Source organism: Protomyctophum parallelum (assembly GCF_964188405.1).
Source record: "Protomyctophum parallelum genome assembly, chromosome: 13".
NCBI classification, from domain to species: Eukaryota; Metazoa; Chordata; class Actinopteri; order Myctophiformes; family Myctophidae; genus Protomyctophum; species Protomyctophum parallelum.
Genome location: NC_139708.1, coordinates 37,107,738 through 37,120,268, shown reverse-complemented (window position 1 = coordinate 37,120,268; position 12,531 = coordinate 37,107,738). Strand labels below are relative to the sequence as shown.

Genomic DNA, 12,531 nt, shown 5'->3' with positions numbered 1-12,531 from the left:
CACGTTGTGAGCTTGTAGATTGGCTGTTTTCAGCAAGTGTAAAAACAGTCATTATGACGGCATCAAGGCCCGCCAAAATACATTTTAGTCGACTAAATCACCTGTAGATTTAGTCGACTAAAATCTTATGACCTTTAGTCGACTAAAACTAGACTAACACTAAGACATTTCCAGGTGACTAAAATGTGACTAAAACTAAATGAAGTTTCAGTCCAGAGACTATGACTAAACTAAATTAGAAATTTGCTGCCAAAAACAACACTGCTCACCACATCATATTGATATTGATATTGATCATATTCATATTCATGTTCTCACCCCATCGTAGTGTCCGTGCTGCGCTGCCAGATGAAGAGGGATCTGGCCTTCGTCTGATTGGCCGTTGAGTGACGAACCCGACTTCAGCAGCATCTTCATAGGCTCCGCCTTCCCCTGCCAGGCGGCATAGTGCAGCGGCCGCATGCCTACATGCACGCACATATACAGTCACACATGATATGAAATACTGTCCAAAATGTTCCAAAGCAACGCATTGTGGCTGGATGTCAGGATGAGTGACATTACAGTACGTACGACTTTGTATAACGCATTCTGACCTGAGATCAGATTCTATAAATGTTCTTCTACATCCTGACAGTTTTCTGAAAAAGCTATGTTTCTATGTCAGTCGTTCTTCGATAAAAAAAAATAGCAGATCTACAAGCTCGTAGCACGCCACGCTATGAGCTTGTAGATCTGCTATTTTTCAATAGCTAAAGCATAGCATGATGCTAATACCAAAATGGGTGCCCGCCCCAGAATGGGATAATCACAGGATAGCAACGGGTATATGTGTGGGTGTACAGTATATGTGTGGGTGTACAGTATAGGTGTGGGTGTACAGTATAGGTGTGGGTGTACAGTATAGGTGTGGGTGTACAGTATAGGTGTGGGTGTACAGTATATGTGTGCTCATGTGCAACAGTCAAGGACGAAAATAAATGTATCAAAACAAAGCCACGGCATCTGTCTTTGATAGCGATTCGGTACAAAGTTAAAAGTCTTGCACAAAATCAGTAACATAAAGTATACACTCAAGGTCGACTCAGCCTAATACAGTGAGATATTGGCAAAGTTGTCATCGCAGCATCTCACTGTACATACAGCTGTCGTTGGGCACATTGTCGTGAGGTTTGGGTTTGGGTTTAGGCATGGTTTTCACAACATAAAACTTGGCGTTTCAGGGCGTTCCCGTCATGTTAAAACTTGACGTTTCAGGGCGTTCCCGTCATGTTAAAACTTGGCGTTTCAGGGCGTTCCCGTCATGTTAAAACTTGACGTTTCAGGGCGTTCCCGTCATGTTAAAACTTGGCGTTTCAGGGCGTTCCTGTCATGTTAAAACTTGACGTTTCAGGGCGTTCCCGTCATGTTAAAACTTGACGTTTCAGGGTGTTCCCGTCATGTTAAAACTTGACGTTTCAGGGTGTTCCCGTCATGTTAAAACTTGGCGTTTCAGGGCGTTCCTGTCATGTGAAAACGTGACGTTTCAGGGCGTTCCTGTCATGTCAAAACGTGACGTTTCAGGGCGTTCCCGTCATGTCAAAACGTGACGTTTCAGGGCGTTCCCGTCATGTCAAAACGTGACGTTTCAGGGCGTTCCCGTCATGTCAAAACGTGACGTTTCAGGGCGTTCCCGTCATGTTAAAACTTGGCGTTTCAGGGCGTTCCCGTCATGTCAAAACGTGACGTTTCAGGGTGTTCCTGTCATGTTAAAACTTGGCGTTTCAGGGCGTTCCCGTCATGTTAAAACGTGACGTTTCAGGGCGTTCCCGTCATGTTAAAACGTGACGTTTCAGGGCGTTCCCGTCATGTTAAAACGTGACGTTTCAGGGTGTTCCTGTCATGTTAAAACTTGACGTTTCAGGGCGTTCCCGTCATGTTAAAACTTGACGTTTCAGGGCGTTCCCGTCATGTTAAAACGTGACGTTTCAGGGCGTTCCTGTCATGTCAAAACGTGGCGTTTCAGGGCGTTCCCGTCATGTAAAAACTTGACGTTTCAGGGCGTTCCCGTCATGTCAAAACGTGACGTTTCAGGGCGTTCCTGTCATGTTAAAACTTGACGTTTCAGGGCGTTCCTGTCATGTTAAAACTTGACGTTTCAGGGCGTTCCTGTCATGTCAAAACTTGACGTTTCAGGGCGTTCCTGTCATGTTAAAACTTGGCGTTTCAGGGCGTTCCCGTCATGTTAAAACTTGACGTTTCAGGGCGTTCCTGTCATGTTAAAACTTGGCGTTTCAGGGCGTTCCCGTCATGTCAAAACTTGACGTTTCAGGGCGTTCCTGTCATGTTAAAACTTGGCGTTTCAGGGCGTTCCCGTCATGTTAAAACTTGGCGTTTCAGGGCGTTCCTGTCATGTTAAAACTTGACGTTTCAGGGCGTTCCCGTCATGTTAAAACGTGACGTTTCAGGGCGTTCCCGTCATGTTAAAACGTGACGTTTCAGGGCGTTCCCGTCATGTTAAAACTTGGCGTTTCAGGGCGTTCCCGTCATGTCAAAACTTGGCGTTTCAGGGCGTTCCCGTCATGTCAAAACGTGACGTTTCAGGGCGTTCCCGTCATGTCAAAACGTGACGTTTCAGGGCGTTCCCGTCATGTTAAAACGTGGCGTTTCAGGGCGTTCCCGTCATGTTAAAACGTGACGTTTCAGGGCGTTCCCGTCATGTTAAAACTTGACGTTTCAGGGCGTTCCTGTCATGTCAAAACTTGGCGTTTCAGGGCGTTCCCGTCATGTCAAAACGTGACGTTTCTGGGCGTTCCTGTCATGTCAAAACGTGACGTTTCAGGGCGTTCCCGTCATGTTAAAACGTGACGTTTCAGGGCGTTCCCGTCATGTCAAAACGTGACGTTTCAGGGCGTTCCTGTCATGTTAAAACTTGACGTTTCAGGGCGTTCCCGTCATGTTAAAACTTGACGTTTCAGGGCGTTCCTGTCATGTTAAAACTTGACGTTTCAGGGCGTTCCCGTCATGTCAAAACTTGACGTTTCAGGGCGTTCCCGTCATGTCAAAACTTGACGTTTCAGGGTGTTCCTGTCATGTTAAAACTTGGCGTTTCAGGGCGTTCCCGTCATGTTAAAACGTGACGTTTCAGGGCGTTCCTGTCATGTCAAAACGTGACGTTTCAGGGTGTTCCCGTCATGTCAAAACGTGACGTTTCAGGGCGTTCCTGTCATGTCAAAACGTGACGTTTCAGGGCGTTCCCGTCATGTCAAAACTTGGCGTTTCAGGGCGTTCCCGTCATGTTAAAACGTGACGTTTCAGGGCGTTCCCGTCATGTCAAAACGTGACGTTTCAGGGCGTTCCCGTCATGTTAAAACTTGGCGTTTCAGGGCGTTCCCGTCATGTTAAAACTTGGCGTTTCAGGGCGTTCCCGTCATGTCAAAACGTGACGTTTCAGGGCGTTCCTGTCATGTCAAAACGTGACGTTTCAGGGCGTTCCCGTCATGTTAAAACTTGGCGTTTCAGGGCGTTCCCGTCATGTTAAAACTTGACGTTTCAGGGCGTTCCCGTCATGTTAAAACGTGACGTTTCAGGGCGTTCCCGTCATGTTAAAACGTGACGTTTCAGGGCGTTCCCGTCATGTCAAAACGTGACGTTTCAGGGCGTTCCTGTCATGTCAAAACGTGACGTTTCAGGGCGTTCCCGTCATGTCAAAACGTGACGTTTCAGGGTGTTCCTGTCATGTTAAAACTTGGCGTTTCAGGGCGTTCCCGTCATGTCAAAACGTGACGTTTCAGGGCGTTCCTGTCATGTCAAAACGTGACGTTTCAGGGCGTTCCCGTCATGTCAAAACGTGACGTTTCAGGGCGTTCCCGTCATGTCAAAACTTGACGTTTCAGGGCGTTCCCGTCATGTCAAAACGTGACGTTTCAGGGTGTTCCTGTCATGTTAAAACTTGGCGTTTCAGGGCGTTCCCGTCATGTCAAAACGTGACGTTTCAGGGCGTTCCCGTCATGTCAAAACGTGACGTTTCAGGGCGTTCCCGTCATGTTAAAACTTGACGTTTCAGGGCGTTCCCGTCATGTTAAAACTTGACGTTTCAGGGCGTTCCTGTCATGTCAAAACGTGACGTTTCAGGGCGTTCCCGTCATGTCAAAACGTGACGTTTCAGGGTGTTCCTGTCATGTTAAAACTTGGCGTTTCAGGGCGTTCCCGTCATGTCAAAACGTGACGTTTCAGGGCGTTCCTGTCATGTCAAAACGTGACGTTTCAGGGCGTTCCCGTCATGTCAAAACGTGACGTTTCAGGGTGTTCCCGTCATGTCAAAACTTGGCGTTTCAGGGCGTTCCCGTCATGTTAAAACTTGACGTTTCAGGGCGTTCCTGTCATGTCAAAACTTGACGTTTCAGGGCGTTCCTGTCATGTCAAAACTTGACGTTTCAGGGCGTTCCTGTCATGTCAAAACTTGACGTTTCAGGGCGTTCCTGTCATGTCAAAACTTGACGTTTCAGGGCGTTCCCGTCATGTTAAAACTTGACGTTTCAGGGTGTTCCTGTCATGTCAAAACGTGGCGTTTCAGGGCGTTCCCGTCATGTTAAAACTTGACGTTTCAGGGTGTTCCTGTCATGTCAAAACTTGACGTTTCAGGGTGTTCCCGTCATGTCAAAACTTGGCGTTTCAGGGCGTTCCCGTCATGTTAAAACTTGACGTTTCAGGGCGTTCCTGTCATGTCAAAACTTGACGTTTCAGGGCGTTCCTGTCATGTCAAAACTTGACGTTTCAGGGCGTTCCTGTCATGTCAAAACTTGACGTTTCAGGGCGTTCCTGTCATGTCAAAACTTGACGTTTCAGGGCGTTCCCGTCATGTTAAAACTTGACGTTTCAGGGTGTTCCTGTCATGTCAAAACGTGGCGTTTCAGGGCGTTCCCGTCATGTTAAAACTTGACGTTTCAGGGTGTTCCTGTCATGTCAAAACTTGGCGTTTCAGGGTGTTCCTGTCATGTCAAAACTTGACGTTTCAGGGTGTTCCTGTCATGTCAAAACTTGGCGTTTCAGGGTGTTCCTGTCATGTTAAAACTTGACGTTTCAGGGCGTTCCCGTCATGTTAAAACTTGACGTTTCAGGGCGTTCCCGTCATGTCAAAACGTGACGTTTCAGGGTGTTCCTGTCATGTTAAAACTTGGCGTTTCAGGGTGTTCCCGTCATGTCAAAACGTGACGTTTCAGGGCGTTCCTGTCATGTCAAAACGTGACGTTTCAGGGCGTTCCCGTCATGTCAAAACGTGACGTTTCAGGGCGTTCCCGTCATGTCAAAACTTGACGTTTCAGGGCGTTCCCGTCATGTCAAAACGTGACGTTTCAGGGTGTTCCTGTCATGTTAAAACTTGGCGTTTCAGGGCGTTCCCGTCATGTCAAAACGTGACGTTTCAGGGTGTTCCCGTCATGTCAAAACGTGACGTTTCAGGGCGTTCCCGTCATGTCAAAACTTGACGTTTCAGGGCGTTCCTGTCATGTCAAAACTTGACGTTTCAGGGCGTTCCCGTCATGTTAAAACTTGACGTTTCAGGGCGTTCCCGTCATGTCAAAACTTGACGTTTCAGGGCGTTCCTGTCATGTTAAAACTTGGCGTTTCAGGGCGTTCCCGTCATGTTAAAACGTGACGTTTCAGGGCGTTCCCGTCATGTCAAAACGTGACGTTTCAGGGCGTTCCCGTCATGTTAAAACTTGGCGTTTCAGGGCGTTCCTGTCATGTTAAAACTTGACGTTTCAGGGCGTTCCCGTCATGTCAAAACGTGACGTTTCAGGGCGTTCCCGTCATGTCAAAACGTGACGTTTCAGGGCGTTCCTGTCATGTTAAAACTTGGCGTTTCAGGGCGTTCCCGTCATGTTAAAACTTGACGTTTCAGGGCGTTCCCGTCATGTCAAAACGTGACGTTTCAGGGCGTTCCTGTCATGTTAAAACTTGGCGTTTCAGGGCGTTCCCGTCATGTTAAAACTTGACGTTTCAGGGCGTTCCTGTCATGTCAAAACGTGACGTTTCAGGGCGTTCCCGTCATGTCAAAACTTGACGTTTCAGGGCGTTCCCGTCATGTCAAAACGTGACGTTTCAGGGCGTTCCTGTCATGTTAAAACTTGACGTTTCAGGGCGTTCCCGTCATGTCAAAACGTGACGTTTCAGGGCGTTCCCGTCATGTTAAAACTTGACGTTTCAGGGCGTTCCCGTCATGTAAAAACTTGACGTTTCAGGGCGTTCCCGTCATGTTAAAACTTGACGTTTCAGGGCGTTCCCGTCATGTTAAAACTTGACGTTTAAGGGCGTTCCCGTCATGTTAAAACTTGACGTTTCAGGGCGTTCCCGTCATGTTAAAACTTGACGTTTCAGGGCGTTCCCGTCATGTTAAAACTTGACGTTTCAGGGCGTTCCCGTCATGTCAAAACTTGACGTTTCAGGGCGTTCCCGTCATGTTAAAACTTGACGTTTCAGGGCGTTCCCGTCATGTCAAAACTTGACGTTTCAGGGCGTTCCCGTCATGTCAAAACTTGACGTTTCAGGGCGTTCCCGTCATGTCAAAACTTGACGTTTCAGGGCGTTCCTGTCATGTCAAAACTTGACGTTTCAGGGCGTTCCTGTCATGTTAAAACTTGGCGTTTCAGGGCGTTCCCGTCATGTTAAAACGTGACGTTTCAGGGCGTTCCCGTCATGTTAAAACTTGACGTTTCAGGGTGTTCCTGTCATGTTAAAACTTGGCGTTTCAGGGCGTTCCCGTCATGTCAAAACGTGACGTTTCAGGGTGTTCCTGTCATGTCAAAACTTGACGTTTCAGGGCGTTCCCGTCATGTCAAAACGTGACGTTTCAGGGCGTTCCCGTCATGTCAAAACGTGACGTTTCAGGGCGTTCCCGTCATGTCAAAACGTGACGTTTCAGGGCGTTCCTGTCATGTTAAAACTTGACGTTTCAGGGCGTTCCTGTCATGTTAAAACTTGACGTTTCAGGGCGTTCCCGTCATGTCAAAACGTGACGTTTCAGGGCGTTCCCGTCATGTTAAAACTTGGCGTTTCAGGGCGTTCCCGTCATGTTAAAACTTGACGTTTCAGGGCGTTCCCGGCATGTTAAAACTTGACGTTTCAGGGCGTTCCCGTCATGTTAAAACTTGACGTTTCAGGGCGTTCCCGTCATGTTAAAACTTGACGTTTCAGGGCGTTCCCGTCATGTAAAAACTTGACGTTTCAGGGCGTTCCCGTCATGTTAAAACTTGACGTTTCAGGGCGTTCCCGTCATGTTAAAACTTGACGTTTCAGGGCGTTCCCGTCATGTTAAAACTTGACGTTTCAGGGCGTTCCTGTCATGTCAAAACGTGACGTTTCAGGGCGTTCCCGTCATGTTAAAACTTGACGTTTCAGGGCGTTCCCGTCATGTTAAAACTTGGCGTTTCAGGGCGTTCCCGTCATGTTAAAACTTGACGTTTCAGGGCGTTCCCGTCATGTTAAAACTTGACGTTTCAGGGCGTTCCCGTCATGTTAAAACTTGACGTTTCAGGGCGTTCCCGTCATGTAAAAACTTGACGTTTCAGGGCGTTCCCGTCATGTTAAAACTTGACGTTTCAGGGCGTTCCCGTCATGTTAAAACTTGACGTTTCAGGGCGTTCCCGTCATGTTAAAACTTGACGTTTCAGGGCGTTCCCGTCATGTTAAAACTTGACGTTTCAGGGCGTTCCCGTCATGTTAAAACTTGACGTTTCAGGGCGTTCCCGTCATGTTAAAACTTGACGTTTCAGGGCGTTCCCGTCATGTTAAAACTTGACGTTTCAGGGCGTTCCTGTCATGTTAAAACTTGACGTTTCAGGGTGTTCCTGTCATGTCAAAACTTGACGTTTCAGGGTGTTCCCGTCATGTCAAAACTTGGCGTTTCAGGGCGTTCCCGTCATGTTAAAACTTGACGTTTCAGGGCGTTCCTGTCATGTCAAAACTTGACGTTTCAGGGCGTTCCTGTCATGTCAAAACTTGACGTTTCAGGGCGTTCCTGTCATGTCAAAACTTGACGTTTCAGGGCGTTCCTGTCATGTCAAAACTTGACGTTTCAGGGCGTTCCCGTCATGTTAAAACTTGACGTTTCAGGGTGTTCCTGTCATGTCAAAACGTGGCGTTTCAGGGCGTTCCCGTCATGTTAAAACTTGACGTTTCAGGGCGTTCCCGTCATGTTAAAACTTGACGTTTCAGGGTGTTCCTGTCATGTCAAAACTTGGCGTTTCAGGGTGTTCCTGTCATGTCAAAACTTGACGTTTCAGGGCGTTCCCGTCATGTTAAAACTTGACGTTTCAGGGCGTTCCCGTCATGTTAAAACTTGACGTTTCAGGGCGTTCCCGTCATGTTAAAACTTGACGTTTCAGGGTGTTCCTGTCATGTCAAAACTTGACGTTTCAGGGTGTTCCTGTCATGTCAAAACTTGACGTTTCAGGGCTACTGACAGAGCTGCAAAAAGTGATGCCTTGGGAGTGAGAACGGGTTGGTTATCGTTACTCTTGCTTAACCCATTCTGACCTGAGATCAGATTCTAAAAATGTCGATTTTTCAAAAATAGCAGATCTACGAGCTCGTAGATCTGCTATTTTTCAATAGCTAAAGCATAACATGCTTAAAACAACCAAAAGGGGTTCCCGCCCAAAATGGGTTAAGTATAAACATACTACAGTATGTGTGTGCAGTTTACACACACAAGACTGTTTGTGTCTGAATGTCATTTTGTGTTGTGCCAGGGACCCCCGAAGAGAAAACAGCAGATGTACAAGTTTGCAGTGCTTTTACATCTGCTGGGTAAAATATAGGTCCCTGGAACCGGGGGTCCCCGACTACCCCGACCTCACTTACTGCTGTAAGTGACTGTCTGTCTGTGTGCGTGCGTGCGTGCGTGCGTGCGTGCGTGCGTGCGTGCGCGCGTGTGTGTGCGTGTGCGTGCGTGCGTGCGTGCATACCTTTCTGGTCCCTGATGTCCACTGCAGCCTGGGACTCCAGCAGCAGAGAGATGAGCTCCAGGTTCCCGTTGAGAGCAGCATGATGCAGAGCAGCAAACCTACAACACAACACATTATATCCATGATGCAGAGCAGCAAACCTACAACACAACACATTATATCCATGATGCAGAGCAGCAAACCTACAACACAACACATTATATCCATGATGCAGAGCAGCAAACCTACAACACAACACATTATATCCATGATGCAGAGCAGCAAACCTACAACTAGGGATGCCAAACGACTCATATTTGGCCAATCGACGAATCGAGGCCGAAAATCGACGTGTCGAACGACTTTTTTCCTTTTTTTTTCCTTTTTATATTTTTGTTGTTGCTGCGCAGCAGTTGAGGAGAACGCAACTATGCATTCCTTTAAGCAACACAACTTCTGCAGCTGCATCCATATGTTTAGAATTCGCATCAATGATCAAATCCCAATAATACAAAATAAACTTTATTTTGTAAACAATGAAACTGAAGGAGCAGCGGCGCTATCGGCTAGCCGCTAGTCCCAACTCTCAAGTGTCTGCAGCCTGTCACGAGCCCCGTAATGAACTGATACGGGACGCACGTTGTTCCGTATTTTAATGTCGGGTCGGAGAATAAATACAGTATAAATGACGGCGGGATTTATTTGACAACGATCTGTCCTGCTTTCTTCACAAGAAGAGAAGAGCGCTCACCGCTCATTACAGAGCAGACCTGTGGCTAGCCTGTCAGCTCACTTTACGGCATGTGTAGATGAGATGTGAACCTGGGTCTGGGTCTGGGAAGCTCAGAGCTGCAGCCATTGGCTCATGATACGAGCACACGACCAATGGGACAGATCATTCAGTGTTGCTAAGATACCACCCCCCACCACACACACACACACACACACACACACACACACACACACACACCCTTGGACGATGGGGTCTATTCTCAAACTCAGAGCCACAGGCTCTGCTCAAAGTTAACTTGCATGTGACGAGCGGCACTGACTGAAATAATAATACAAATAAAAACGATTTTTCGACTCATACGTTTTGAGTCGCGGGAGGCATGAGTCGATAATCGAGTCGATTTTCAACATTTTTCAACATCCCTACCTACAACACAACACATTATATCCATGATGCAGAGCAGCAAACCTACAACACAACACATTATATCCATGATGCAGAGCAGCAAACCTACAACACAACACATTATATCCATGATGCAGAGCAGCAAACCTACAACACAACACATTATATCCATGATGCAGAGCAGCAAACCTACAACACAACACATTATATCCATGATGCAGAGCAGCAAACCTACAACACAACACATTATATCCATGATGCAGAGCAGCAAACCTACAACACAACACATTATATCCATGATGCACTTTATGTTATATCCACTGAATTGTGCTTTTAATTGAGGTTATAATTTGCAGGACATTCATTCATATATCTGAGCAGGAGTTAGGCCTATACCAGTGTCTTTACATGTCATTGTCTGTTATTTTTAGCCCATTTTCTCTGAATGGCTTTTTTTTTCTCTCTCCCCATTCACTGCCATTCACGTTGAAAAGCTGTGAAACTGAGTTTAACTCGTGACTTGCTAGTTGTACGCACACACGCACACACACGCACACACGCACACACGCACACACACACACACACACGCACACACGCACACACGCACACATGAAAGTCAAAACACACCATACAAAGGTCAGTAATAATGGCAATAATCATGAAGGGATTTAAGAGGATTGCAAAGCATATTATATAATCCACAGAAACCATTATAGTTGTATCATCAACTCCATCACTGTGTCATCTGCCCAACATCACACTGACCTGTACTGTACTATATCTACTGTACAGTAGAACTTTGCCTGTACCTTCACACTGTAATGCTGCCATTCCTGGCCTCCGTATACCCACGAGCACGCAAGATAGTCTAATTATCATTAAATGAACGTCATCTCCGTCATGCAGAGCAACTTACAAATATGCAATTAACTTCTGAAGCAGGTGCTTATATTTAGCAGTTTATAATTCAGCGATTAGTCACCCACTTTTCTTCATAGCCTTTGTGTGTGTGTGTGTGTGTGTGTGTGTGTGTGTGTGTGTGTGTGTGTGTGTGTCTGTGTGTGTGTATGTGTCCGTGTGTGTGTGTGTGTGTGTGTGTCCGTGTGTGTGTGTGTGTGTATGTGCGTGCGTGCGTGCGTGACAACATCGGGGTGGGAATGTACTTGCTTTGAGGCCCTCCCTGCCGCCCAACATGTCAATCACTCACACACACACACACACACACACACACACACACACACACACACACACACACACACACACACACACACACACACACACACACACACACACACACACACACACACAGTGTCTGAGTCATACACTGCAGCTAAACACTGGATCACTCCCTCTGCCTCAGCGCACAGTGAAAGTGATAGGTGTCTCTTCCCTCTCTTCATTCTTCTGCCCTGTTCTCTCTGCGTCACGACGCCTGCTGTTCGCTGTCAGGCAGTCTTATCCCATTCTGACCTGAGATCAGATTCATACGAGGTTTCCACTGGACACACACTGGTCTGATTATAACCCATTCTGACCTGAGATCAGATTCTAAAAATGTCTTCTACATCCTGACAGTTTTCATTCTGACCTGAGATCAGATTCATACGAGGTTTCCACTGGACACACACTGGTCTGATTATAACCCATTCTGACCTGAGATCAGATTCATACGAGGTTTCCACTGGACACACACTGGTCTGATTAACCCATTCTGGCCTGACATCGAAATAAATAAATAGTCGTCCTCATCTGAAAATATGTTGTTCCAGGGACCCCAGGGACCCCCCCCCCCCCCCCAGAAGCAAAGATTTGAATTAAAAATGTTCGCTGTGAAAGAATATATATTCAAAGATTTGTGCCACATTTTCACGGGTTTTTCAAAAATAGCAGACCTACAAGCTCGTATAGCGAGCCACTCGGTGGCGCGCTATGAGCTTGTAGATCTGCTAATTTTAGTTAGTTAAAACACCAAAAGGGGTTTCCGCCCCAAAATGGGTTAAAGACAGCTTCGAGAGGCGTCTCACTTGTTGTACTCTATACAACCTCGGCTTGACGAATCAGTGGAGGCTTGATGTGTTATTATTATGTATCGGCATGCCCCGTTTCTCCGTGTTCTTTAGAGTATACACGATAAGGATGTTCTATATCTTCACCAAAACAGAGTGTAATCATTCAATTTGAACCTCTTTTCAATGTACGTTCACGTGGGAGAAGAATGGAGGATAAAGGTTCTCATCTATATGCAATATTGCACTGTATTATACTTGCATATAGCTTGAGCCAAGCTATATGCAAGCCATATCAAGTCTGCTCACTCCTTAGAGGCCTTTGAGTCTTTACTTAAAACCCATCTCTTCTCCCTGGCTTTCAATGTTTGACCTAATTAACCCTTGGACTACCAATCCCAATTTTTTTGTTTGGGTAACACATTGGCATATTTTTAATTCATCATTTTAACATTAATAGAAA

The 12,531-nt window shown here is 46.6% G+C and overlaps 1 protein-coding gene across 1 annotated transcript in view; it reads right to left on the bottom strand.

Moving 5' to 3' along the window:
* caskin1 (CASK interacting protein 1) overlaps nucleotides 1–9,038 on the bottom strand; it is a 74,261-nt gene extending 65,223 nt beyond the window's left edge. Inside the window, exons 1-2 of the mRNA XM_083780848.1 lie at nucleotides 8,946–9,038; nucleotides 319–464 (exon numbers count right to left, since the gene is read on the bottom strand). Of these exons, the coding sequence (XP_083636974.1) occupies nucleotides 319–462 (144 nt within the window). The 5' untranslated portion in view covers nucleotides 463–464; nucleotides 8,946–9,038. The remainder of the gene's footprint in view (nucleotides 1–318; nucleotides 465–8,945) is intronic.
* Nucleotides 9,039–12,531: the final 3,493 nt, after the last annotated feature.